At 42.4% G+C, this 27,639-nt stretch overlaps 2 protein-coding genes across 2 annotated transcripts in view; both read left to right on the top strand.

Moving 5' to 3' along the window:
• fbxw4 (F-box and WD repeat domain containing 4) overlaps positions 1-3,502 on the top strand; it is a 63,488-nt gene extending 59,986 nt beyond the window's left edge. The window contains exons 8-9 of the mRNA XM_083987986.1: positions 3,083-3,224; positions 3,332-3,502. Of these exons, the coding sequence (XP_083844112.1) occupies positions 3,083-3,224; positions 3,332-3,466 (277 nt within the window). The 3' untranslated portion in view covers positions 3,467-3,502. The remainder of the gene's footprint in view (positions 1-3,082; positions 3,225-3,331) is intronic.
• Positions 3,503-18,104: 14,602 nt separating this feature from the next.
• wbp1la (WW domain binding protein 1-like a) lies at positions 18,105-26,868 on the top strand. Its single transcript, XM_083987993.1, has 4 exons — positions 18,105-18,320; positions 20,286-20,388; positions 22,800-22,961; positions 24,442-26,868. Exons 1-4 carry the CDS (start codon positions 18,231-18,233, stop codon positions 24,909-24,911), a joined length of 825 nt encoding a protein of 274 aa, XP_083844119.1. The 5' UTR covers positions 18,105-18,230; the 3' UTR covers positions 24,912-26,868.
• Positions 26,869-27,639: the final 771 nt, after the last annotated feature.

The raw sequence follows: 27,639 nt of genomic DNA, 5'->3' as shown, positions 1-27,639 counted from the left end.
CACGGAGCGTTGTAAAAGGTTTGACAGCAGAAATGATATCTAGGAACTTCAAGGATTAAAACCTGGGTGGACAACCCGGTCAACTAGCTGCTGGAAAGCTACAGGGGCCAAAACCCCTTTCTTGGGTAGTTTTGCTGGCAAAATTATGTACTACAATGGCATAAATAGTCATACAACTATAAAATGTGGCAGAGAGTATCTTGACACATAGCGGGGGGCATGAAAAAAAGATTCAGGGGTTTGTTGCAACTCAATTTTAAGATATCACCCTCAACATCCCAAAAAAGACAAAAAAAAAGTACTGTTCGCCTGACAAATTCTCATGAAAATTATTATTTGTCAGCACTTTATGGAGAATATTTATGCTTAACATGTATATAGAAAATTTCCTTAATTCATAAGCTTCCATTTGAGTCCAGGATAGCCTTTCTATCTCAAAAGCCCCACTTGCTGTGGCCAACGGTCTTCTCTATCTATCTGTTCACTTTGGAGAGACCAGAAATAGAATGGTTTCTGATCAGGCCAGTTAACATGGAGTTTTTCACAATAGGTGTTGCATTGTTTGGAGACAGCCTGTAGCTTTCCAGTAGCTAGTAGAAAGGCTATCTTGGACTCAAATGGAAGCTTATGAATTAAGGAAAATTTCTAACTGTCAACAAAAAAACTTAAAAAAAAAAAAAAAAAAAAACCTGACCATGGTCATGGTGTGTTACATGGCGTCATAGTGTACAACAGCTTGTAGTGCTTTCTCACCACAGCAGGACACCTGCTTCACTTCACTTCTGCTCTGCCACCAAACTAAGGTTGATTTTGGACGCTGTGCCACATCTTTCATCTGTTTCACTTGGAGTGTGAACACTGTACAACATAAAAATGTGTCAAACAAAAACGTGTGTGAACTCTGTCTATAGTTCCCTCAGTATTGTCTTCATGGTGTAAACAGCAGTGTGAGCAGCTCTGTGTGGTGTCCATTTTAATGCAGCAGCACACCGGCAGGGCACCTAACATGTTTGGGGAGGGCAGCGTTTATTTAGGACAGCGGGGGCGAGTGGGGCTCGGGTCTGTGTTTCAGGAGGATCAGTCAAGTAAGACAAATGAGATGTGATTGGCAGATCGCTCTGGGGACTTTGAAAAGGGGTTGGGTTGGGGTGAAGGTTGGCAGAGGGGGGTCCCTCTTTAGATATCAATAATTCATATGGTCAAACCTAACCAACCCTCAGAAGGCTCCCAGGGTCATCCAGGAGGTTCAGGTTTGTCTGGAGGTGGGGCTCACCGACAAAGACAAATGCACCGCGACTGACAAAAAATAGAAATGCAGATTGTGTGTGGTCCCACGGTGCTTAACAACAGATCTAATGATCAGCTTGATTATCAGAGCTAATTATCTGTCCAGTACCAACAGTTAACAAACGGTTGGACTGAGCCATGGAGATAAACTCCTCTGGGATCCTGTGTCATTTCATATCATGATATTAGTCTAATATACTTTGTTGTGATTAATTGTCAATTGTGTGTGCGTATGTGTGTGTTTGTGTGCGTGTGTGTTTATTCCCTGGAGGCTGGGTGGAGGTGGCTGTGGTCGAGGGGTGAGGGGAAGTATTTTGGGGAGAAGTATTTTCTGCCAATAGACATCGATCCTCCATTAGAGCAGCCTCATCAATAAGTGATGGAGAGACACCAGGGGCAGACAGTGGGGCAGCAGAGATGTCTGGAGGCTCACTCACACACACACACATACACACACACACACACACACACACACACACACATAGATAATAGATACAAATGTACACTCTAAATTTAGCCAGCTTCTATGGGGGAGGTCACCCATTGTCACTGCATCCCAGAAGCAAAGAAAAATATCCCTTTTCGCCCTTGTTAAAGGGATACGGCAACATTTTTTTTCGTGTCTTGCCTCATGACAAGCAGATAGACACCATCCTTTCAACTGCGCGTGCAGTAACAAGGGAGATTCGGGTTTTTTTGTTGTTGTTTTTTTTAGTTTATTTATTTCATTCATTTATCAAGCATAAAAACAAAAAATAAAATAAAACTCATAAAAAATAATGACAATACTGTAACTCTTGAATGAAAGGGGGCAGAAAGAAGCTAACTTATGTTGTCTACCCCTTGTTACAAATAATTAATTCACAAATTAGATAATACCTACATCCTAGATAGGAGATACGGGCAGAGCTGACAAGAGCCTAAATCAGCAGTCACCTGATTTCATTTTAGCTCTAAACTCTGTAAATATATCACTTTTCAAACATTTTTAGGCGAGAAAGTAGCCGTTTAGATCAGCAGTGTGTCGTTAATTTGTCTAAATACCAGCTGTTTACAATTTTGTTCGGCGCTACTCAAGCTAGCCGTTGTGACCAACGCACTTCCGTTTACTTTCACAAAATAAAACACCTGTTGCCCTTTACATACAGAAAACCATGACGATAGAATTTGTGCTTTTACTTTGAAATAGGAAGCTAACCTACCCTCGATGTAGCTAGCTTGAACCAAAATAAACCGTCTTTGCTTGAATCCTCCGTTTTGACCGATCTCGTCCCGTTAGCGGCATTTGACCGCTCAAGATGCCTTACCGGAGAGTTTAGTCAGCTCTGAGACGAAGATCGGCCCGCCGGTTTCCGTTTAGAGTTGCTGAAGAGTTTCTCTGATGACTTTAGGTGGAGGCAGGCTAACACTACCTATACACTTCCAGCGTTTGAGCTAAGCTAATTAGCGGTGCGCCAGCTCTGCCCGTATCTCCCTTGTTACTGCACGCACAGTGGAAAGGATGGTGTCTATCTGCTGGTCATGGACTCTGGAGTGAGGCAAGACACGAAAAAAAAATGTTGGCGTATCCCTTTAAACAGTTTTCCTGTAAAAGAAAGAGAGTTTCAGCGTTGTGTTCAAACCTCCACGACCGGCACACACACACACACACACACACACACACATATAATCTAACTGTTGTATTTCAGATTAAGCATCCAGCAGTCAGACAGTCCTGCTGCAGCAAAAATTAAAAAATAAATCAAGTTCCAGTTTATCTTGGCACGTGTGTGAACTCCTCCATCTTTCCCAACAGGAAGTGTGCGATGGAGTGGGAGGAGCCTCATGACAGCGCTCTGTACTGCATCCAGACAGATGGAAATCACATGATCGCCAGCGGCTCCTCGTACTACGGCGTCGTACGACTCTGGGACAAGCGGCAGACCGAATGCCTGCAGGTACGCACAATGTGAAATACCATACCTGACTGTCGTGTGTAACAGTTAAACAACAATGAAGCAGCGTTGTTGTGATCTCATGATGTGTGTGTGTGTGTGTGCTGCAGTTCTTCCAGCTGAGCACAGACCCGGTGAGCAGCCCGGTGTACTGCCTGAGGTTCAGCAGCAGCCGCCTGTACGCCGCCCTGGCCACCGCCCTGCACTCACTGGACTTCAGACACAGCCCTGTCTATATCAGATGATAAACACACACAGACACACAACTCAGATCTATCAGCTCAACAAAGGTATCTATTTTCGCAAATAAAAGTTTTCACATTTTTAAAAGAACTGTTGTTGCTTTGTCTGGTTTGTGCGCTGCTTTTGGTTTTGGCAGAATTGAAACATGTTTAAAGGGATAGTTCACCCAAAATTCAAATTTCACTCATTATCTACTCACCCTCATGTCGACTAAGAGCTGTGAGAATTTGCCTTCCCTGAGTTACGGGGGGGTCCGCACAGCAGTATTTGTCCATATAATGGTTGTCAATGGATACCAACTTTCTTCGTCCAAAAAGACACACCAAGGAGGTACAGTATTTGGATGTTTTTTGGTGTGTCTTTTTGGACGAAGAAAGTCGGTATCCATTGACAACCATTTTATGGACAAATACTGCTGCACGGACCCCCCCGTAACTCAGAGAAGGCATGGAGGACTCTGAAAATTCTCACAGCTCTTAGTTGACATGAGTAATAATAATACAATAATAATGAGTGAAATTTGAATTTTGGGTGAACTATCCCTTTAAACAGTGAAACAGTATTTCATGGAGATAATGGACTCATAAGAGACAGAGAACAGTCAGTCAGAGCAGCAGAGCTGGTGGCACTAAAGCACCAAAAACACTGGATCCTCCGTTTCCTATACAACTGGATTGCAGCTGGATTCTTCACACTGTTATTGTCCTATACATCTGTCCTTGACCTCATGATGTTTTTTTTTCCATTAAGGTCATGGAAAGTGGATTATTATACACTTTATGTAAAATAATTCATATATTCATATTCATAATCACGCTACTGCTGCTCCATTCAACAGTTTATCTGATAAAGCGTTTACTCATAGGATTCCAGATTAAAGCAGAGCTCCTATTACCTGAACTCAGCTTTATTCTGGGTTGATACCAATACAGATGTTTAAAGGGATAGTTCAACAATTTGGCAAATTTGTCTATTGCCATTAAAGGTAATGAACCTACTCACTACTTTATCACCTTTTAATTATCGATGCATGTTGTTTTGAGATCTGCGGGGCAGAGACGCCAGCTGCTCAGCGAACACAACGCCAAAACCCTCTCGTGGACAAGTTGTGACCTGCACATTCATCACGCTATGAAATAATCATGTATAATTATGTAACATTATGACACATGAAGTAAATACTCTACTTGCGCTTTTGAAATCACTCTACCCGACAGCCGTGTCTGGAATATTATTATTTTGTAGCGAGGTGAATGTACAGGTCACAACTTCTACACCAGAGCATTTTGGAGTTGTTGGGTTGTGTATTTGATGAGTTTCAGGGACAGGGGACCTGTACCGTTCATCTCCATCGGTTCGCTGAGCAACTCGTATCTCTGCCCCGCGGATCTCACAACAACATGCATCGATAATTAAAGGTAATGATGAACCCCTATGACTATAGGGATTATGGCAATAAGTGAATTTGCCAAAATGTTGAACTGTCCCTTTAAGATAACAATTTAGCCGATGGCTGATACTGGTACCGATGTTTTTTCTTTGTAATTTATTCCTTCTTTGTGTAAAGGAAACCAAAAAATCTTCATCACTCCCACACAACCCTCATTTTTGCTTACTTCATTTTAACAAATTGAATGCGTGAATGCCCTCTTGCATCTTGGCAGGTAAAAAAGAGAGAACAAAAAACAGGCTTCTCCTCCAAGTCAGCACAATATGCAACAGATAAACATCGGCCACTGCCATCGGTATTTTACGATGGCCGATGTAAGTCAAAGAGGCGAACATTCGCCAATACCGATGTTCAGCCGAAGCATCTGTGCATCCCTACTGTCGACGGAGAGAAACTGTTAACAATCTGTGGCAGAGAGCCGCGGCATGGGAAGCATGCTGAAGCCTGCAGGTAAAAGGGCTAATCCGTTAGCTGGAGGCGGTGTGAACACAAACGCTCGACATGTAAGAATCATGCGCTCACGCTTTCTGCAGAGCCTCATGAGTCAGTCCCAGTGTGAGGAACACACAGCTCTTTGGTCCGCTACGCTGTGGAGTGGCTCTCCACATCCAGCCCAAAGCCTTTGAAGGGATTAAGGCACATTAGCCTCTTGACAAACCTCATCTCATCGCTGTGGAAACACACTGTTTGGGTTTACATACATTTGACCCTTGCACCTGAGATCACACAACAGAGGGGATTGGAGCGTTTGACCCCCTCAAATCCACTCTGTACAATGTGAGGATCCACTTGATGGACAGAGATCACATCTACGTCATCACACATCTGGATGATCAAACCACACGTGTGGTGCACCTGGTGTTTCAAACAAGAACAGGACAGGTCTTAGTTGGGTATGGAGTGTGTACTCTCTGTGTGTGTGTGTGTGTGTGTGTGTGTGTGTGTGTGTGTGTGTGTGTGTGTGTGTGTGTGTGTGTGTGTGTGTGTGTGTGTGTGTGTGTGTGTGTGTGTGTGTGTGTGTGTGTGTGGTCAATTATACACCACTTACACCTGGCATTAGAGGGATAGTTCACCCAAAATTGAAATTTCACTCATTATCTACTCCCCCTCATGTGGACTAAGGGCTGGGAGAAGTTTCAGAGTCCTCCGTGGCTTCTCTGAGGTACAGGGGGTCTCGGCGTAGCAGTGCATGTTCATATAACGGTTGCAAATGGATACCAACTGTCTTCGTAACAAAAAGACACACCAAAAAACATCCAAATACCTCCATGCTGCTCGTATGTAATGTCCGTCTTGTATTGAAGCCCCGAAATGCGAAATTGTCCCGGTTCGTCAAATTTGGACGAACTGGGAAGAGGAGCTTCCGCTACAAACAAGCTTGAAATATAGACTTATTTAATTTTTTTCGGGACAATTTTGCATTTCGGGGCTTCAATACAAGACGGACATTACATACGAGCAGCATGGAGGCATTTGGATGTTTTTTGGTGTGTCTTTTTGTTACGAAGACAGTTGGTATCCATTTGCAACCGTTATATGAACATGCACTGCTATGCCGAGACCCCCTGTAACTCAGAGAAGCCACGGAGGACTCTGAAACTTCTCCCAGCCCTTAGTCCACATTAGAGGCTGACACGGGAGTGTTTTTTCAATCCCGTCCCGTCCCGCTCCCGCAAAAAAATTCCCGTCCCGTCCCGGTCCCGTGACAAAGTCAAAAAAAAATCCTGTCCCGTTCAAATCCCGAATAAATCACTCCCGAACCCGTCCTGTTCCCGATTTTTTCTATGAACACAGTCATCATGCCTAAACGATTGTGTTGACAGACACAGATCCCCCCCCCCCCCCTCTCAGCGCACTGCAGGCTGAATGACAGACAAAACAAGACGGTAGATGTGGCTTCAACACGTCTACCGTCTTGTTTTGTTATTTCAATTAGAGATAATGAACGCCCTCCTCGTCCTTTCTCTCTCCCTCTCTCTCTTTTTCTTTCTTTATTTTTTGCTTGTGTGCATCACCTGTTTAATGCGAGGTGGAGATTACGCCGCCGCCGCATCAGCTGACTCCTCTGACTGGCGGAAAACGTTTAATTGCCTACCGGTATGTTGATTTACACATGTTACACACCGCTACGTAGCCACGACAGTGATCACTGAGGGTGTGCAGTGTGCATCAGCTGTTGCGAGGTGGAGATTACGCCGCCGCCGCCGCATCAGCTGACTCCTGACTGGCCGAAAACGTTTCCCTACCGGTATGTTGATTTAGGTACACCGCTAGGAGCCAGGACAGTGATCACTGAGGGTGTGCAGTGTGCATCAGTCCACACACTTAAAACTTTTGGACCGTTTTGAGCGCACCATCCGTAGCACTGCCTGGCTTGTGCTTCTTTGAATGTCGCGCTTTGATTCCCGGTCCCGTTCACTCCCGTTTACATTTTTTCCCGTCACGTCCCGATCACGTGATTCAAAATAAATTGACTCCCGAATCACGGGATTCCCGCGGGAATCCCGTGTCCCGCGGGAATCCCGATAAAATGTCAGCCTCTAGTCCACATGAGGGTGAGTAGATAATGAGTGAAATTTCAATTTTGGGTGAACTATCCCTTTAAGATGCGCTCTGTATCCAGACACATCACCTGGGTAATGAAAAACACTTGTTAATGCAGTGTAAACAGATCCAGATTATGAATGTGGATTGGTCCACTAGTTCCGCCCCGTGTTAACACAGTCATCTTGAATGGCTGAAGCTGTTTGGACCATTACAGCTTCTGTGCTATTGTCTGGTGTCATCTTACCCAACCACATTTTACATAGGGGGTGCAGTGGGCTGAATGAATGCCTACGATGTGGTCATACAGGCTCTATAGTGGGTATGTTTGAGCTACCATGTGTTCAATGTGTGCAACTGTTACTAAGCAACCAACCAAATCTAACCAAATAATACAAAGTAGCCTGAGTGGGGAATTGTTTTCTCTACGCCCATTCCCCCTCAGAAATTGATTAAAGGTCCAGTGTGTATATAATCGCTATGAAATAAAATCTGTTTGGTTTTCATAGCCTTATAATTTTTCTTTTATATATACATATAGCAAGCCGCCACGTTTGTACGGAATGGAAAATCCAGCCAACCAGAGAGCACGTTTCAAGAGTTTCACATTCATAAATGAATGATAGAATTATTATATATAGATAAATAATAGAATTGGAATGCTGGACGTCACTGTTTTTCATTTTACACACTGGATCTTTAAGTAAAGTTATGCCCTACTTTAAACTACTTAACATAAGGGCTCTTTACTTAGTCTGTGCATAAAAGTTGTCAATAATTGTTTACAGTAGGTGTGACTTACTGCAAAATTAAAAATGTCAACGTATTCCACCTTACAAACTTCAATAAATGACCTGTACAGTCTACAGCAGGCAGGGGCAAACTACAGCCCTCTTTAATCCGGCCCGTCAAATACTGGTACAAAATTGTCCAAATTACAGCAAAGACTGGCAAAAAAGGGCTGACCAGCAACACTGCTCCACTGAAGCTGAATGTAATTACTTTTACTTTTAGGTAATGACCTACATGTCATTTATATCAGTTCACTCAAACACTCTCCATCCATCTAATACTGGCCCGGCCCGTCCGTCAAATGTTAAAACTCACTGTGGCCTCTGAGCCAAAAGGTTTGCCCACCACAAAGCTGAAATATATAGGCCCTACTGTTTAAAAAATCATATATAATCCAATTCAAATGTCCACCACTCTATATTTTTAAGTATACAGACCAATTAACTTCCATATCTCCAAATGGCTTCATTCTAATGCTATTGAAACTTACTCAGACATGATAAAAGGTTACTGTAGGTTGAGTTGAGGTGGCTGCACCATTTTTTATCAGCTTAAAGGACAATTCCAGGCGAATTCAACTCTGGGGTGTATTATCCTATCATTTTAGGTCTAAAAGAATGAATCTGAAGATTTTCAGTTTAATTGCTCCTGTTTTACGGTAGTTGCATCTGTCCCCGCGTCACCACGGCAGCAATGAATGGGAGTGGATGTAAGTTCCGCTGTTTAGGCTGTTTCCAGCCCTCAAAGCCGCAATTTTTTTCCACAGACAGCGTCAGGTGGAGACTCAAACATGCACCGAGAAGTTTATTTACTTCAAGCAAGCCGGCATGTTTGTAAAACTAGATCTAATTCAAAGTCTCCCGGAGTCTCGCGCGAGCCCGAAGTTGCAGTGCTGGTGTATTCAGGCGTAGTAGGAGCTACCGCTTGTGTCATAAACACAGGAATATCAACTCTTTACTTGCTTGAAGTGTACATTTTTTTCCACAGACAGCGTCAGGTGGCTACTCAAACATGCGCCGAGAAGTTTTTTTTACTTGAAGCAAGTCAAGAGTTGATATTCCTGTGTTTATGACACAAACGGTAGCTTTTCCCACTGCGCCTGAATACACCAGCACGGCAACTGGGTCTCGCGCGAGACTCCGGGAGACTTTGAATTAGATCTAGTTTTACAAACATGCCGGCTTGCTTGAAGTAAATAAACTTCTCGGTGCATGTTTGAGGAGCCATCTGACGCTGTCTGTGGAAAAAAATTGCGGCTTTGAGGGCTGGAAACAGCCTAAACAGCGGAACTTACATCCACTCCCATTCATTGCTGCCGTGGGGATGCGGGGACAGACGCAACTACCGCTAAACAGGAGCAATTAAACTGAAAATCTTCAGATTCATTCTTTTAGACCTAAAATGATATGAAAATACACCCCAGAGTTGAATTCGCCTGGAATTGTCCTTTAAGGTGAAAAAAGCATGATGTTTGTCCTCTCCAGTTTAGATAACATGAATACATTGTCTGGGGGTGGTCAGGTCCATGCTGGGATCAGATCTTGGCCAGGTATAAATTTCAGAGTGATTACATGGTGATGAAACAAAAAAATCCAAGATGAAAGGTCACCTGACTTCATCTCCAGTGAGATCCGGCTGCCTGGAAAAGCTACAGGTAGCAGTAGTGGAGGTTTATCAGGCTCATAATCACTAACAGTGAATCTGTGCCACCTTTCAGTTGACAGTCATCAATACTCAAAGAGTTATTGACACATTTTGATGTCCCAAAATTCAAATCTGAAGCTTAAGCCCGAAACTTCTCATATTAATGTGTTCATGTAAAGAGCTAGACTTTGGGTGGAGTGAAAATCCAGCCCTCATTGAAACTGAGACCAAAAAGTGCACATTTTTAGACACTGACATTTCATTTCTTTTTTTTTTGGTTTATTGCATTCATGGTATACATTCTTCACAAGGTTGCACAAAATTACATAATGTACACATTACACACCATGAATGAAAAGGAGCAGGATGAAGAAAACTTATAGTACCTGCCCCTCTCTGTTGTTATAATTACATTGGCTTACTATCAACACCAATATTATACTCTATTTCAAAATATTAAAGATGATGAAACATAGTTGTGACAAGAAAACAAACAAAACACCACTCGTCTATCTATCTTTTTCTCTTTCTCCTTCTTCTTTTTTGTAGATGCTTATCTTTTCTTTTTTAAACATTTTCTTAAACTGAGACATACTTGTACAACTTTTCAGTTCCATGCTTTCACGGTGTTGGCCACAAGATGCCTGGCTCTTCACCTTCACACATGACGTTGGTTTGAGTGGAAGATCATCAGTTTCAGAAAGCTGCAGAACAGAAGTGCAGACAGTTCAAGCAGCAGAGCCACAATAAGGCTGCGTGTGAGTTTAATGTTTGTGTGTTACTGCAGCAGCCACACATGTCCCTGGGTGTCCACCGTGAGTCCGAGCCCTGACCCTCCCTGCCGGCCATTAATGGCATATATTAGATCATATGCTGTCCATTAACTAATATGCCAGGGCCACATAAGAGGAATGGCCAGGGTGCGTACAGACATTGCACATCCATGCAGGAGATGTGGCCCCCAGGGACCGCTGACGGCTGAATTAATCATAGCGTCTGGGGATGGGGGCAGTCTCCACATCAACACACCTCACACCAGTTTTTCTGGGTGGAGGATTTTGTTAAATACAATTAGTGGTGAGTTGTTTAGACAGGGAGAAAAATGTAAAGAGAAATTTGAAAAAAGAAATTGTTTAAGAGAGAGAACAACAAATCTTGTCGGTGTCCCCGCTGCAGCCGCGATGATACTGTGGTGCTTCATAAAATTTGCAGTATAGAAGGATGAGCATACTGCTGTGTAGTGGTGAACACCCTGTACTGTGGTTGAGATGCAGCTGGGGACCTGTCACCTCTTCACTTTACACTTTCAGAGAGAGACAAAGATGACCAGAGGTTGTTGAGAGCCATTTTGGTATAAGGTGTGAAAACCAAAATCCAGAGTGTGCACAATAAAACATATTTAAGTTGAAACAAACCATCTAAAAATAAAGCTGAATGCATTCTTATTAAAAAGCTTTAAACTGAGGTTTGAAGAAAAAAACTGAACGTTTGGTTACTGTTGAAGCATTTGAAAAACTATCTGTATTTGTATTGACGTATAATAACAAGGAAAGACTTTCCTGCATGAAATGTTTCTGTGTTGTGCTCTAACAGACAGTCCAACAGCAGGTGAATCCATGAGAGTGGAGGCATCACCCCTGTTTTTTAAATGTCTGTAAGATTTTCAGACAGATGGGACCGGGTTGTCAGCTCCAAAGCTGGAAACTAGACTTAAAGGGATAGTTCAACATTTTGGCAAATTGGCCCATTACTATAATCCCTATAGTTTTAGGAGTAAATTCCGTTACCTTTAATTGTCGGTGCAAGCTATTTTTAGATCAGTGGAGTAGAACCGCGAGCTGTGCCATAGGGAGGCTAATGGAATTTCTTGGTTTCCCTCATCAAACATGTCAAATACACAATCCAACAACTCCAAAACGCTCTGGTGGACAAGTTGTGACCTGCACATTCACCACGCTATGAGATAATAACAGAACGTTATGAGACGGAGTTGTTTTTGAGGTAAATTCATGCAAAACCGCTGATGCGCATTCCCGTTGGGGGCAGTTTTTCGGCAAGCAGTCTCTACTATTGCCTCGAAAACAACTCCGTCTCGTAACGTTCCGTTATCATCTCATAGCGTGGTGAATGTAAAGGTCACATTCACCACCACTGCATTACTGAAACTAGAGAAAGCGAAGCTCTAATATTTTCCATTTTGAAAGTCAATGGAAAGATTTCTTTCTATTTTCTTAAGAAATCTCATGAGCGGAAAACAAGTTGCAGAACAAAACACTGCAGTAGGATGCTACAACATATAACTGAAATGACTATGTGATCAGGTGTGGCAGATGACAGTGGGTGGCTGATAGTGGATGTTTGGGTATCAGTATCAGTGTGTTGCAGTGAGCGATGTGTGTTCTTGCCTGCACATGTCCTCCCTCCTCTGTAGTGTCACTCAGGGTTTGAGAGCTTAGACCGCTGTTGGAGAAAAAAGCCTCCTGCCTCGCCCTCTTATCCCCGATACCCCACGTCTTGGGTGACATCATCCATTTCAGTAGGTGCTACATCATGAGGCACAAAGCCGCTGTCGAGCGTCAGGCCTGTGAAAAATGCCACTGTTCATCCGCACACTTCAAACATGTCTGGCTTTTAAAAAACCGATGCTGGTGCTGCTCCTCTGTCTTCCACACTGATTATTTGATGCTCACTGGAACATGGTCCTGCACTAGGCCTCAGGGTGGAAGTCCTTCCTATTAGCTGAGCACCAGTGACATCCTCAGGTATGAAACACACACATGCTGTGTTTCAAGTGTGTTTTATATGCTGTAGTCTTTACAAGCCCGAATAAATAAGGCTGATTACAAGTATTTTTCATGTATGACCCCTTAGGACCTCAGCTTTTTAATGTGTGTTGTTTGTTTTTGTAGACAATCAGAAGATATTACCCACAAAGCAGGTATACCTTACGGAAGCGTATTGCATTCACTTGAATTAAAAAAAATATTAATTTAATTAACTTTTTGTTTGTTTTTTTGAATAATTTTTTCTGTTTTTCGGACTAATTATTTTCTGTTTTTCGTGGTAATTTTTTTTTTATTTAGCTTTGAGATTTCAAAATCCCGTTAAAAGCTCCCACCTGCAAGTTACATAAGGACTGATTTCAAAATAAAGGTGCTACATCAGACTGTCCTGAGTGACACTCTCTGAGGAGGTGTTCTCTAATAACAGGTAGTTTCCTTTCAATATGAATCTGAATTTACTTAGAACACAGTGAAAATAAGTCTGTATTTTTTGTGGAGCATATCCATGGATGTATGTTAAAGCAGAAGTAAGCGATCCAGTGGTTTTGGCTAACTTCTTGTCAGCAGATGGAGTTAGCAGTCCCCGCCCTCGTCCCTACGTCACCACATTCACACGCATCCCTTGGCTCCACACACAGTGCGGACCGCCCCTTTATGCCGTTCTCTCTCCTCATTGGATAAAGGTTGTAGGATACAAGGAAAGTTTTCTCCTCGGCTTACAGCAGAGCAGAGTGACTGACAGACCCGTGTTTCAGACCAAACACTCTAAGTGATTGCTGTCGGAAGATAGAACTATTTAAGACTATACATTCCGCTTACTTCTGCTTTAAGCAATGTAAAAGAAAACGCCTTTACTCATTGTGTTATGAGAAGTACTTTTATTTTGAAGACCGTCCCTGATGTGACGTGTGTAGCTTGCCTCTGGAAAGTTTGTTGATGGATGCTTGTGTTACAGTGTTCGAGCCGTCAGTCTGGAAAATTAGTAGGAGTTTGAATAAAAATGTAGCCTATCTCATGTATCTAAGATGCAATAAATCCATGTCCGTGATGAAGTGGAGGCTTGACTACAGCGGTTAAACTATTTTTTTTTTTTCAAGTGAATGCAATACGCTTCCGTAATACCTTTTGTGACTCTACAACTTTTAGGTCTAGGCTAATACAGGTCATGTATTTGCTTCATGTGTCGTAATGTTACATAACGTTTATCTCATAGCGTGGTGAATTTGCAGGTCACAACTTCTCCACAAGAGTGTTTTGGAGTTGTTGGATTGTGTATTTGATGAGTTTGATGAGGGACATAGGACCTGTACCATTGACCTCCATTGTGTTTGCTGAGCAGCTCGCGTCTCTGCCCCACTGATCGCAAAACAATATGCATCGATAATTAAAAGTAATGAACCTACCCCTATGACTATAGGGATTATGGCAATAGGTGAATTTGCCAAAATGTTTAACTATCTCTTCAATCATTGTCTCATTTCACACAGTAATGAATAATGGGCAGGAAACTGTCCATATTCATCTTCTCTGTGAAAATGATTGAAAACACTGAGGGTGTCACCATGCCTCTGACAGTGACTCACCTTTACTTTGGCCACCACTTGTTTGACCCTTGGGATTTTCCAGTGTCAGTCTGGAGTTCTGAACAAACACACAGTAACCTCTGCAGGCACCTGTCACACATGGGAATCCACCATCCTGTGACTCATTCCCCTTCACACAATGGCTAACCTGTAATTTACCCCCCTCCTGCACTTAACAAGACCATCGTGGTAATGTGAGGAGATGTAAAGAATCAACCGCTGTTTTCTTTGGCCACGTTCACTGGAGCTGAATGGAGAGGACAGCTTTTCTTTTCACTGGATGTGAGGCTTGTTTCCTTTCGCGCCGAGGCCTGGGCCGACTGCAGTGGCAGAGACAGACGACTGGATATCAGAGGGTTTGCATGGTTTCTCAACGGATGACATGTGTTGACGGTGTTGGAGCAATGAGCAGCCAGAGGACTCTCTGACTCTGAATCCTACTCAGCACATATTTGTGCCAATGGGGCCATCTGGTGTCCATAAGGTGAAGTTCACCTATTGAATACAGCAGCAGAGGTTGAAAGGAACAGCCATGAATACATGCATGGCACAGTGTATCTCAGTATTATATGTTTTTATTTCAGAGTGCAAATTAAATAGAGATTACATAATAGACATTTTGTGTTAAAATTCCTAAAAGCTGCACAGTAGGATACAGCAGTGGCGTGCACAGACTTTTTGAAGGGCAGGGGCCAAAAGAAAAGAAAGGGCACATACAGCGCGTCCTCGCCACTGAAGAGGGCACTTTAGCACACGTTTTTCAACAACTGGGCCACAAGAGGGGGTGACACCACCAAGATTTGTATTTATGACTTTTTCTGTAAAATGCTCTACACTTTGAAGCAGGGTTTGTCATCAGAGAAATGTTCTTTTCTTTTCTTCTTTTTTTTGAAATTCTGATTCTGAGAGAAAACCGTTGTGACCAACTCCTTCACTGTAAGTCATGTTTGAAGCTGTCAGTGTTGTAGTGATGATCCATTGGATAAGGATGAAGCTGAAGAGTCTTCATCAGAGATCGTTTGATCTTATATTTTAGAAAGAAAGTAAGAAGAATTTAGTTTTAAATGTCCGCTGCATTCACCAAACTTCAACAGTGTTGTGATGTTTTGTGGGGCTCTTTAAAATTGTATTTTTAAAGAAACAGAACCATTATTCTCCACATCTACAGTCAGTCAGGAGGTTGTTTTATAGTCATCAGGTTATGTAAATGAGGAACAACGCAACAATGTGTTGACAAAAATGTGATTCTATAATACAAGTTAAAGGTGAAAGTGAATTTTTTCAACGTCAGTTAAAGTACTGAACCTATTGAGTACTATGACCAGGAGTGTTGATAATCTATTTCTAGTATGTTTATACACACTCTGACTCAGTTTTACTTTGTACACTCAGGGTACAGAATGAGTTTCAGTCTATGGGAGAAAACGGACCCAAACAAATGTACTGTCTCCTGTTTCATAGCGTGTCCACAGTGTCCACGTTTTTATAAGAATTAAACTTTATCACTAGTTTTTATTCTAAAATCAGATTGAATGATTATGTATGTGTCTCTCCAACCACCAGATCAGACTAATGATCGATTTAATACCTTACAGGCCTTGAAAAATATTTTATTTCGCAATTTAGTGGAAAAGGGTATGTACATTTGCGTGACAATGAACAAACACACTCATATTAATTAAAAAATCTGTAGAGAAATGTGAAGAAAAATCAACTGTATCAGCACCGCCCCTCCTCCACAACCATGGATACAAGTTTCTTAGCTCCCCACCACAACAGACCATGGGAGCTCTTACCCCTCACCTGTCAGTCAACCCCGGGACCCTGGTGCTCCGAGGACCACAGGCCTGTCAGACCTCCAGCAGCCCCTCAAAGGAATATCCTCCCTCCCATCACAACCCACCCATTCCTCCCCTGCCTCACCCCCCATCCCTCTCGGGCCCGCCAAACAAAAATAAAGTCACATTGAAGGGAGAGTGGCCAGGACTCCTGCTTTGCAGATCAGTCAGTGGATAGCCTACCTGATTGTCACTCACAGGGTTGGGGCCTTAATCCTATTGTTTCTCCGACAGGATTACTCTCTGTGGTCCCCCTCTCCCTGTGGCTGCGTGCGGGAGAAAGGCCAGATTAAGGGGATTAGCGTGTATCCTCCTGACTTGTCAAACTGGGATGTAAGGAACCATTGACTTTCTTGGGAACCCTGAATGAGGAGAGGCAGAGAGGTGCCTAAAGAAGAGGTCATGAAAGGCAGTGAACAAGCCAAAATTCCTCAAAGGACAATGTGATTTGTTTGCTTTTGTTCCCTCAAACTGGGCTGAAAGGTTCAAAGGACCGGCCCTGAGGAGAGGAGAACGTCAAGCCAGGAGAGATGGAGGGAGATGGAGGAGGGGTGGAGGAGCTTCACTCCATGTTTGGCAAACTGATTTCATATCACTACAGACAAGGTCGCGACACTCGAATCTTTCACGTATACGTTCAGACTGCTGATGTGACAAAGTGCTCATGTAGCCTATACAGTTCTGTTCATGTTGACAGAGCGCTGAGCATGAGGAGGCAGTTCACAGTGGAGATGATCTTACTTTTCTACAGGATATTTCATTTTGCTGTAACTTCAAATAGTCTCCACCAATTATCGCTTGAGTTGACCAGCTCTTATTGTCTCCACTTGGTGTCTTTAGCGTTTCAAAGAAGGGGAATATCAGATGGTGTAGCCAAAGTCGGAAGTAGAAGTATGAGACCACACTGGATCCAGAATAAAAAGTATTTCGATAATCACTGAGATATTCATTGGGGTTCAGCTCATGTCTGCCTCAAGGTTATGCACCTAATCCTGGACAGGACAATGTCTATAGGCTATAACACTGTCTTTGTCAAAATTCATTGGTGTAACAAAGCTTCAGGTGGAAGACTTGAGAGAAGGCAGGACCACAAAAAAACAAAACAAGAATGGGTAACACTTTATAATAAGTACACACTATTAAGCATTAATAAATACTGAATTCTTCATATATGACGCATGAATACTCATTAGTAGCCTATAAAGTTAGTCCTAGTGCTTATCAATATGATTAAAATATTTTTAATTGTGTTTATAAACTACATACTAATGCATATTCATGTGTTATAAATGATGAATTCAGTATTTATTAATGCTTAGCTTAATAGTGTAGGCCTACTAATTATAAAGTGTTACCCCAGGCTGAGCTCAGAGGACTATTTAACTGGAAAGTATATGCTTTGTATTTTTATCATGGATAAATCAACTCTGTGCCACTTTCTAACAAAGAAAACAAAGTCGGGCATGTTTCTTACTACTTTATGATGCTCAAAAAGGCCAAATGACAATCATTTGAACAAATTGTGTAGCCACTAAAAACTAAAAACATGTCAGCTAGGTTAATCCTCCAGTCAGCGCCCCTGACCAAAGGCACTGGCTCATAATCTGGAGTTGGTCCCCGGGCGCTGCACCGCGGCTGCCCACTGCTCCTCAGGGATGGGTTAAATGCAGAGAAAGAATTTCACTGTACTAGCTGTATATGTGACCAATAAAGTACCTTTACCTTTACCTTTAATACACACATATTTCACAAATGTAAATGTGCATTCATGTCACAAACTGTCTGTTTATCTATTTAACAAATAGCTTTTACTCAATGAATTATGTATTTTATTTTTCCAATCACATTGTGTCAAAGTTGCTGATTTAGCAATATTTTTCACTTGACATTTTGGTCAATAAAGTTTAAATACCTTTGAAAAAAAAATCAAACTGGATTGACAGCCAAATCGGCCAATCACTGTTCTAGGAACGCCCACATTCCTGAACGGACCAATGGGACGGAGCCGGAGTCGACCTCGGTGGGGGAACAATTGTTGAAATGTAGCTGGACTTGTTTTGCTTTCGTTAAAAAGCGAGACCGACGTCTTTTTCTAACAATGCAATGGTTTGTTACCAGTATAGTCATTCAAAATGTTAGTTTCTAACTTCTCGACTGCAATGGTGTCACCGTTGATCAGCGTTGGACAAGAAAGCGCAGCGACGGCGACTCCGGTGTCAGAGGTAGCAGCCGAGCGACGGTGGCAGTCAGACAGCTAGCCGCAGCAACTTAGCCTGCGAGCTAAAAGCTTTTAGCCAGACGTCGACCCACCGAAAATAACCATGTTGAATACTCTGGTTGCTGACTGCAGGCTTGTGTGTTGAGTTTTAACAGCTTTTTCCCTGCAGGCCAGTTTTCACATTCGCTTCCAATAGTCGCAAACACGGGTAATAAAGTTAGCGCTAGCAAGTTGTGTTAGCAGGGATGGGCACTAGCACAAGTTGAAGTTTCTATGAGTTAGCGCAGCTAGAGCCAGGTAGCCTGTCACAAACTTTGTGGAACCGAACCAAGGCTATATCTATATAACACTATAACATGGTTGCTGAGACAATAGTAAGAGACGGTTTCCTCGCTTGTTACGTGGCACCAGGCTTAGCTCAGCAGCGTAGACTTATTTATCTTATGTAAATAGATCAAGAGATTCGCGTTGTTCCTGCTGTTGTTGTTGGTGGTGGTTGTTCCTGTGGAAAAACACTGATGCGCCGTTGACGTATTGACAGTGGAGCTGTCAGGGGCCAAACAATCAGACCCTCAGTACCCAGGACCGATCACTGCATGCTGTCTCCCTTCATGTTCAGCTAGAACGTTATACATACAGTGGCATGCAAAAGTTTGGGCACCCCTGGTTAATGTGAACAGTTCAGCAAGTGGAAGATGAAATGATCTTTTAGCATTTTTTGTTGTTTTGTCTTTTTATATATATATTTAACTTTATGTCTTTTGGAGATAATTTCTTCTTCCACTTGCTTAACTGTTCACATGAACAGAAATGTTGACCAGGGGTGCCCAAACCTTTGCATTACAGTGTATATCTTTGTGTTGTATGTATGTTTGTGTGTTGTGTGGATGAGTGGAAGTGTGGTTGTTGTTTTTATGAGCTACTGGAAAAAATGAATTGAAGTGAATAGCTAAAGTTCTATCTCTCTATGGAAGTTATCTGAGAACTCAAGTCTCCTGGGTTTCCCATTCGTTCACAGGCTGCTGCTTTGTTTCCTTTTGTCACTCTAAATCTGTAGAAAGCAAAAATAATACTGATATTGCTTAAAGTATTGTAACTTGATGCCTTTTGGGGATCATTTCATCTTCCACTTGCTTAACTGTACACATTAACAGACATTATTGCATGCCACTATATACGTATAGGCTATATAGCTGAAATCCCCAATCTTTTATGTTAAAAACACAAGGAATCAGGTTACCAATAAGATGTTTCCATTCATCCCTCATTGAAGCATGAGTGCAGTCGAACCCATTCAAACTGTAAAATGATTAACTCGTAGGTCTGAGAGCAACATGTGCAAAATCAAACGACGACGAAGATGAATCAAAGTGACATGTTGGAATCTAATTATACCGGGTGGTTGGCTGTGCTACTTATCAGAGAAGACAGGAATCTGAAGAATTAGTCTTTGCTGGCACAGCATTACAGTCAGCCATAGATAGCAGCGGTAGGACGTTGTCAGCAGCACGTATGCAGTAGTGGCTGCCCCCCCATGTTACACGGGTCCACCGAGCCCCGAGAGATGCAGCAGTGTTGCTTGGGAAACATCTGACATCTGATTCCTCCTGACTGTGCTCGGTTGTATCCAGGCAGATTCTGGCTGGGCTCAAGTGTTTTGCTGCAGGAGCAACAGCATTAAAAACAAAGAATAGCTAGAACCAGTCAGATTAGATCACAAAACATTGATGAGATAATATCATGATCATACACTAACTAGTTTGTTTATGTGGCATAGAATAAGTGCTTATAATAAAACTGTACCGAGTGTGTGGCCATAACTGTGAAAGTTTTGCGTAAGTAGGGCACGAGATGGTAAACCTTATGATCGGAAGCTGACAACCACTTGTCAGTGATTTGTAATGTGCGTAAGATGTAAGAAAATGTTTCCTCAAGCTGGTGTGTGACACATGTATGTGTGTATTTACAGGCCCACCTGCTGTGCGAGGGAGTAAACAACCAGAGTTACACCTGTGAGTCGGGTCACTGCTGTGGAGAGACACAGTGCTGCAGCTACTACTATGAACTGTGGTGTAAGTTACCCGCCTCTACTTGGGTGTCTCTGAATGGTTCCTCTTCATAACACTCACTGTATAAATTATATGACACTGGATGCAATACACTTGGCTCAAAGCAAGTAACGTTCCCATAAGCGCACATTTGTTCTAGTTTTATTCCAACAAACAGATTGGCCCATTGCCATAATCCCTATAGTTTCAGGAGTAGGTTCGTTACCTTTAATTGTCAGTGCAAGCTATTTTTAGAACGGCGGAGAAGAGCCACGAGCTGCTCAGAGCTACACTACGGAGGCTAATGGGATTTCTTGGTTTCCCTCATCAAACTTATCAAATATACAATCCAACAACTCCAAAACGCTCTGGTGGAGTTGTTTTCAAGGTAAATTCATGCAAAACTGCTGATGTGCGTTACCCCCGGGGGCAGTTTTTCGGCAAGCAGTCTCTGCATTTGCCTCTAAAACAACTCTGTCTGGTAATGTTCTGTTATTAACTCATAGCGTGGTGAGTGTGCAGGTCACAACTTGTCCACCAGAGTGTTTTGGAGTTGTTGGATTGTGTATTTGATGAGTTTGATGAGGGAAACCAAGAAATCCCATTAGCCTCCGTAGTGTAGCTCTGAGCAGCTTGTGGCTCTGCTCCGCCGTTCTAAAAATAGCTTGCACCGACAATTAAAGGTAAGGAACCTACTCCTAAAACTATAGGGATTATGTCAATGGGCCAATTCGCCAAAATGTTGAACCTACTCCTAAAACTATAGAGGGTATGTGTTTGCGTGGCCCTGGGCAACGCTCCTTTCGTTCGGACTGAGTGGCAAATGTGAAGGATAGCGGTGGATACAGAGAAACCAGGTAAAACATGTAGTATCAAAACAAAAATTGAAGTTAGAAGGACTCGACAATCCGTACATTACGTTGTGTGCTTTAATCAATCCTGTAACACACAGTGTGACTGCGGCACCGGGAGAGTGACAGAGATTACAGCTGTTAACTCACATCCCGACAGTGACTCCCGACACGTAAACCTGACTTGCTCCTCTTCTGAAAAACTCTGACATGTCAAACTTTAGGATGTGTTAGAGACTAATTAATCTGTCTAACCATCAGAACTATGACACATGAAATGGTAAACACAGCTGATCGATCGAAAAAAATTACCCCTCGAGTGGATTTACTTTCCGTGATTGAATGCTCTTGAATGTAACTCGGTCAAAGTCAGACGTATCCTCACAATGTTTTGCAGTTCTGTTAGGTCATGTATGATGTACATGCTGACAAAGTTAGACATGTCAGACTGGTATGGGCTCGGAGAAAATCGCCTCGTTACTTTCCTTGATTTTAAACTTTGGCGGCTCTGCCACTCATCTTTCTGCCACTCAGTGAGCGTTCTGCAGTGTCTTCTGAGTACCGTGACATCATGTGCATTAACACCACTAAAGGTAAAGGAAGTCTGAATTGTAAAAACGGGAAGGAAGCAGAAGAACAGGAGTGGTACCAGTACCAGTTAGTCTCCAACTTGTTCTACTCTTCTTGTTTACCGTTTGACCTGCTGTTTGGCTGTCTGGGTGCCTCTCATGTTGCAGACACACCCATGTGCCATTTGACAAGAGCACTCAGCCTGTCGCTGCACCCGCTGGCATTTCTTTCATTTTGTTTTGAGGGTGCACTGCATGACTCAAGCTTTTTGACACAAAGAACATGAAAACCATTGCAGGGATTGACAGACTGTCAATCATCATAACTCTGAACTAAACAAGGGTGTAGCACCTAGAGTTGGAAAAAGGTGACACTGATGCAACAAACAATGCTTTATACTCGATGTTAGACAGGTAATATTTCTGCATTGCTTTTTTAGTCACAACAACATTAAAGAGTGATGCATAGGAGAAGTTACAACTTTTCTATTTTATTAAAAAAAATATTTGTTCATACTCGGCAAACTAAGGTGTTAAAGGGATAGTTCAACATTTTGGGAAATTGCCCCATTGCCATAATCCCTATAGTTTTAGGTGTAGGTTCGTTACCTAGACGTTACGAGACAGAGTTGTTTTCGAGGTAAATTCATGCAAAACCGTTCCGATATTATTTCATAGCGTGGTGAATGTGCAGGTCACAACTTGTCCACCAGAGCGTTTTGGAGTTGTTGGATTGTGTATTTGATGAGTTTGATGAGGGAAACCAAGAAATCCCATTAGCCTCCGTAGCGTAGCTCTGAGCAGCTCACAGCTCTGCTCTGCCGTTCTAAAAATAGCTTGCACCGACAATTAAAGGTATCGAACATACTCCTAAAACTATAGGGATTATGGCAATGGGCCAGTTTGCTCCCTTTAAACAGTATGACGGTGTTTGCACTGAAGCTCATATTGTAATTGCTATATAAAAAGACCATGCATTTTTTTCAAAATATGCACTAAAGTTGTTTTGCCACAGGGTTCTGGTTGGTGTGGACCCTGATCATCATCCTGACGTGCTGCTGCGTGTGTCAGCACTGGCGGTCCAAGCAGCGCTTCCAGCAGCAGCGCCGGCAGAACGAGATCAACCTCATCGCCTACAGAGAAGCTCACAACAACTCCCAGCTGCCCCTCTATCTCAGTGAGTGTCTGTGTGAGCGGCGTGCTGCTGCCTCTACACATTCCACACATAGACTCCATCTCTCAGACGCATCGCTAGCTGCCCGTCATATATGTTTTTAAATAGAATAAACAAGTAGAACTTGATCAGCAGAGTTTCCTGGTGCAACTTTCACTCAAAAAGTCAGTGTGTGTGTGTCCAAAAGACATGAATGTCCACAGTTTCTTTTCAAGAAATAACAGTCAGCAAGCTCCTCAGACCGTGGCTTGTTTTTTGTTGTGTTTTCCCTCTGGTCCTCTCTATTACATCATACAGTATGATAGATAGATGATTCATCCAACTACCTACAGTGTTTTTATGAAAGCGCCTGCTCTTTTCTAATGAAGCTTTCCCACATAGTTCTGTGAAACAAAATGGTTTATATCATTTCAAATGACATAAAACCAACATGAATACAACAAATCGGATGCTTTTAAAACAACATGAGTTGCTCATTTTACCAACCCTTATTTGTCACTGACCCGTCTGCAGCAGCCTCAGAGTATTACATCCCTAATTTAGTCCAGCACAGGTCGTATCAGTGGTGAGAAAAACATTTGTTATGGAAAATGAGAACTGCATTATCGATTGTTAATGTAGACAAAAAGAAAACATAATGAAATCCCTGGTGGATTAATTATATTCTCCAGACTTACAGGGATGCGTTGTTTGGTACAAGACCAAAAAAAAATCACATCACTTAAAAACGTGTTAAAGTGAAATACCTGAAATCCTTACTCACCGCCATATCAGCTAAAAATCTTTGCGCATTTTTTTGCATATCACACAGCCCTATTAAAATTCACCTGTTATTTTTATGCATTTCCTAATTCCTCATCCAACAGTTACGGAGCGACAGGACTTTGCAGTGGAGGTTGTTCCCACTTGCGAGTTGAATTGAATCAGTTTGTTATTGTACAGAAAACAGTAAAACCAAATTTAAAAAGACAAAGAAGTGCTTCCATGAAAACACACATCATTCATACTCTGGTCAAAAAACTAGTCAGTAATATGAATAATAAAAATGTAATAATAGAAGCATCAATAAATGCAGATAATGACCTGTATATCTATATAATTATTACACATTGAGACTGTCAGAGACTGTTATTGTTTAGTGTTTGAGTTAACTGCACACAAAATTATTCATTATGTCAATTGATTCGCTATTAAAGGGATACTTCACCCAAAATCAATAATTCACTAATTTTCTACACCGTCATGCCAAGGAAGGGTTGGGAGAACTTTCATCATCGTTGGCATGACGGTGAGTAGAAAATTGGTGAATTATCGATTTTAGGTGGAGTATCCCTTTAATTTAAGCATTCATTAGTGCAGATTTAAACTCTGTTAACAAGTGTTGAGTGGAAGTTTAACACTCTGATTGACTGGGAATGAGTGAAACACTGTCATATTTGTGTCCTTTCATACTATAATGCATGTCCATTGTGTTCCTCTGCAGGATTCTTGCCAACCTATCTGCTGCCAGCCTACGAGGAGGTAGTGGACCGCCCGGCCACCCCTCCCCCTCCCTACACCCCCCTCCAGCCAGAGTCCCCATCCACAGATCCCCCCACAGAGGAGTCTCCGTGCCCCCACTCGGCCATCTCCGTCCCCTGCGATGACGACGCGGTGCTCCCCGCCACTCCAGAGGCCACGCAGGTCCTCCTCCACAGCGCCGCCAACCCCAACAAGGACTTGACGCCGGGCAGGTACCGGCGCTTCACGGGGGACTCCGGGATCGAGGTGTGCGACGGCCAGGAGCTGTGGGATCAGCACGGCTTTTTAGAAAGAGAGGAAGAGACGGAGGAGCAGGGGGCGGAGATCGCCGAAGAGCCGCGCGACCGCCGCGACCCCGGGACCTTTGAACACACCGATGCAGTCATTCACGAAAACACAGACGGACAGACAGAGTCACAGTCTCTTAGGTAATCCACAACGATTAATACCTGCAGAGACGAAACTCTGCAGCAGTCACTGATGCAATATTATTACCGTTGGTGCTCAGGGGTTTGGTCTTATAATACATGTGTAAGCTTGACTAACACCAGTGTGACAGGCCTGGAGACAAATCACAGATAGGACTACATATTGTAACTATTTCCTGGAAAGTGCAGCTTGTTTTTAGCCGAGCGTCTCCTCTCCTAAAGTTGAAGTCAAGATGGTGTTGAACAGCTGCCATCCTGTCAGGAAGCAGCACTGGGATTCATGTCCACGTACACGGAGCTGTAAGCTTTTGCCCAGTGTAACTAAAGGAGCTGTTATTCTGTTACTGCCAGTAGCATTTGACCACCACAGCCGCTCATCACTGATTTTATATGTTTCTCCATCGTGTTTGATTTACACTCTCAGGGATCAGGATATTTTACCGTGTAAGATAAATGGGTCAGTGCTCTCTGGTAGACAGTCCAAACACTGCTTCACACTTTTGATGGGGAGTTGTTGCCTATATGGGCCTGTCAGCTCCACAGGTAGACCTGTATAACTGGTCCTCTTTACCTGTTGGATTCTGGGGGTTTGAGCTGTCATAACCTTCTCTGTCAGCATATCTTGACTCATTAATTATACAGCAGTCACAGATTTGCTGATTCATTCCTACCACATGACTATCACACATGTAATAGCATTTAGGTTAAATGGGCCATGTAACTTGTTCCAGACAAGTTTAAACTGGAGTTTAGCTCTGAGCTGATGATAGAGCTGCAGCCCCAACATGTCCAGGGTTGAGCAACTGATGCAAATTCTTACATGATTGGAGATGCAGCACAAATGCTCCACATTTGCTCTTATCAAGAGCCTTTTAAAGGTCCCATCTGTCATTTATTTGAAGTATTGATATCCATAAGAAGGTATTTGTGATTTTTTTTAAATGAGATCTAGCAACACACGATCCCAGTATATCCAGGTCAGAAGAATCTCAGAGTCTCTTTTGTGATAAGCTGAAAGATCAAATACAAATATGGCAGATTGGAGGTAAACACGTAGAGAAACCTGTATCACAAAGTTGTGGAAGTAACAGAAAAAAAAAGCTGTGTTTATTTTCTGCCGACTGAGGCTTTGATACTTTCACAGTGTTAATACATAACCTTTATAATTAAAGAAGACATATATTTACAATATGGGACCTTTAAATCAAGTCACGGAGACTGAGAAAGTAGTGAGCAGACAGATTTAACAACACTACGTCCAGATCTATGTCATTCAGATGTCCATATATCTATTCGTACTGAAAGGTTGTTGACAAAAGTCTGTAGAGATTGTTGTGAGGCCATGTTGAAGCACACCAGCATCATACTGTTTGTTAACTGACCCCCTGAATGTGTCAACACTGCTCCACGTCTCCACACTCAGGATCTCTACGTTGGTCATTGTGTGTCTCCTGTCGCCTGTTACACTGGTGTTAAAGATTCTGATGCCATAGTGCCATAATGTGTAGCCTTATGTAGCCTTTGAACAGGAAATATTTAGTTGAACTTAATCAAAGCTCTGGAGTCTCTTTAATTGATTATCAAGTCTCCTTTCAGTGTACTCAATGACAGATTGATCATCGTATACACCTATGTTATAGTACGCCAAAAACGTGTAGATAGTTGAAGACGAATATCTGAGATATCATCGTCAGTATGGTCACTCTGAAAGCGCACACACACACACACGTTTGTGTAGGAGGGTGTCGGTTGTAAATCCTAAGTGTGTATACAAAGGGAATGACCATGGTGAAATGGGACGACACACTCCATGTCGAAACGTGTCAGGCTGTTCAGGAAGCCGACTGTGAAACCTAAAACCTTCCAGTGCACTGAGGAGACTCTGCTCCAGTTGAGTCAGTTCCAGCACTTTTCCACATATGCAGCACCTGGTGCTACACTCTGTACATATGCTCTTTATTATCTGCTGAATAAAAGTATATTTTTCTGTTGCATTTTGTATAAAATGGTTATTAAAAAATCATGTGCAAAACGTGCCTACATTTCTTTCTGGTGAGATTTAAAGATTTTGAACAAAAGTCAACTCTGTATAGTACAAACAAAATGAATATATTTAAGTGTAATGGCTATAAGTTGTCTCACATTGTCTATACAGGAGCCCAAATGTCCATGTTACAGTATTTTACCCAGATGTGGTACAGCTTAATACAGAATTTTGGAAGTGTAGATCTGAGCTGCTCCTGACTAACCATGACTGTAATGAGTGATATTAGTTGTGATTTGCAGTTACTAGGTGGAAATAGTTAAACAACCATTTGTTAAATGTGAACACTGTCACACTATTTGCTATGCTGATACCATTATAATATAATGGGCTGAGCAGATGAAATCAGGTTCCCAAGAGATAAAAAAAAAAAAAAAAAAAAGCTGATGAACACAGAGCCAGCTCCTGTTTGATAAAGATGCATAAAGGCAATGCCTGAAATACTTATTTATTTTAAATCTCAATCATCTTTACATATAAATTTCCCTCAAACTGAAGAAAACAGATGTATAATATTTGCTTGATTCCATATAGACAGCTTGTAGTTGGCTGTCATTTTGATTTGCTAGTGTTTTATGGTCATGATCTCAATCAATCACTTTAACGTACAGCTTTTCATTTATCCAGGTTGGAATGTCAGTCCCAGTCTGAGGTCCTATAAATGCACCATGCAACAGTTGTCTTTTGA

The sequence above is a fragment of the Trachurus trachurus genome (assembly GCF_905171665.1).
Source record: "Trachurus trachurus genome assembly, chromosome: 15".
Lineage (NCBI taxonomy): Eukaryota > Metazoa > Chordata > Actinopteri > Carangiformes > Carangidae > Trachurus > Trachurus trachurus.
The sequence above is the reverse complement of the archived record's forward strand: the minus strand, read 5'-3'. Positions and strand labels throughout refer to the sequence as shown.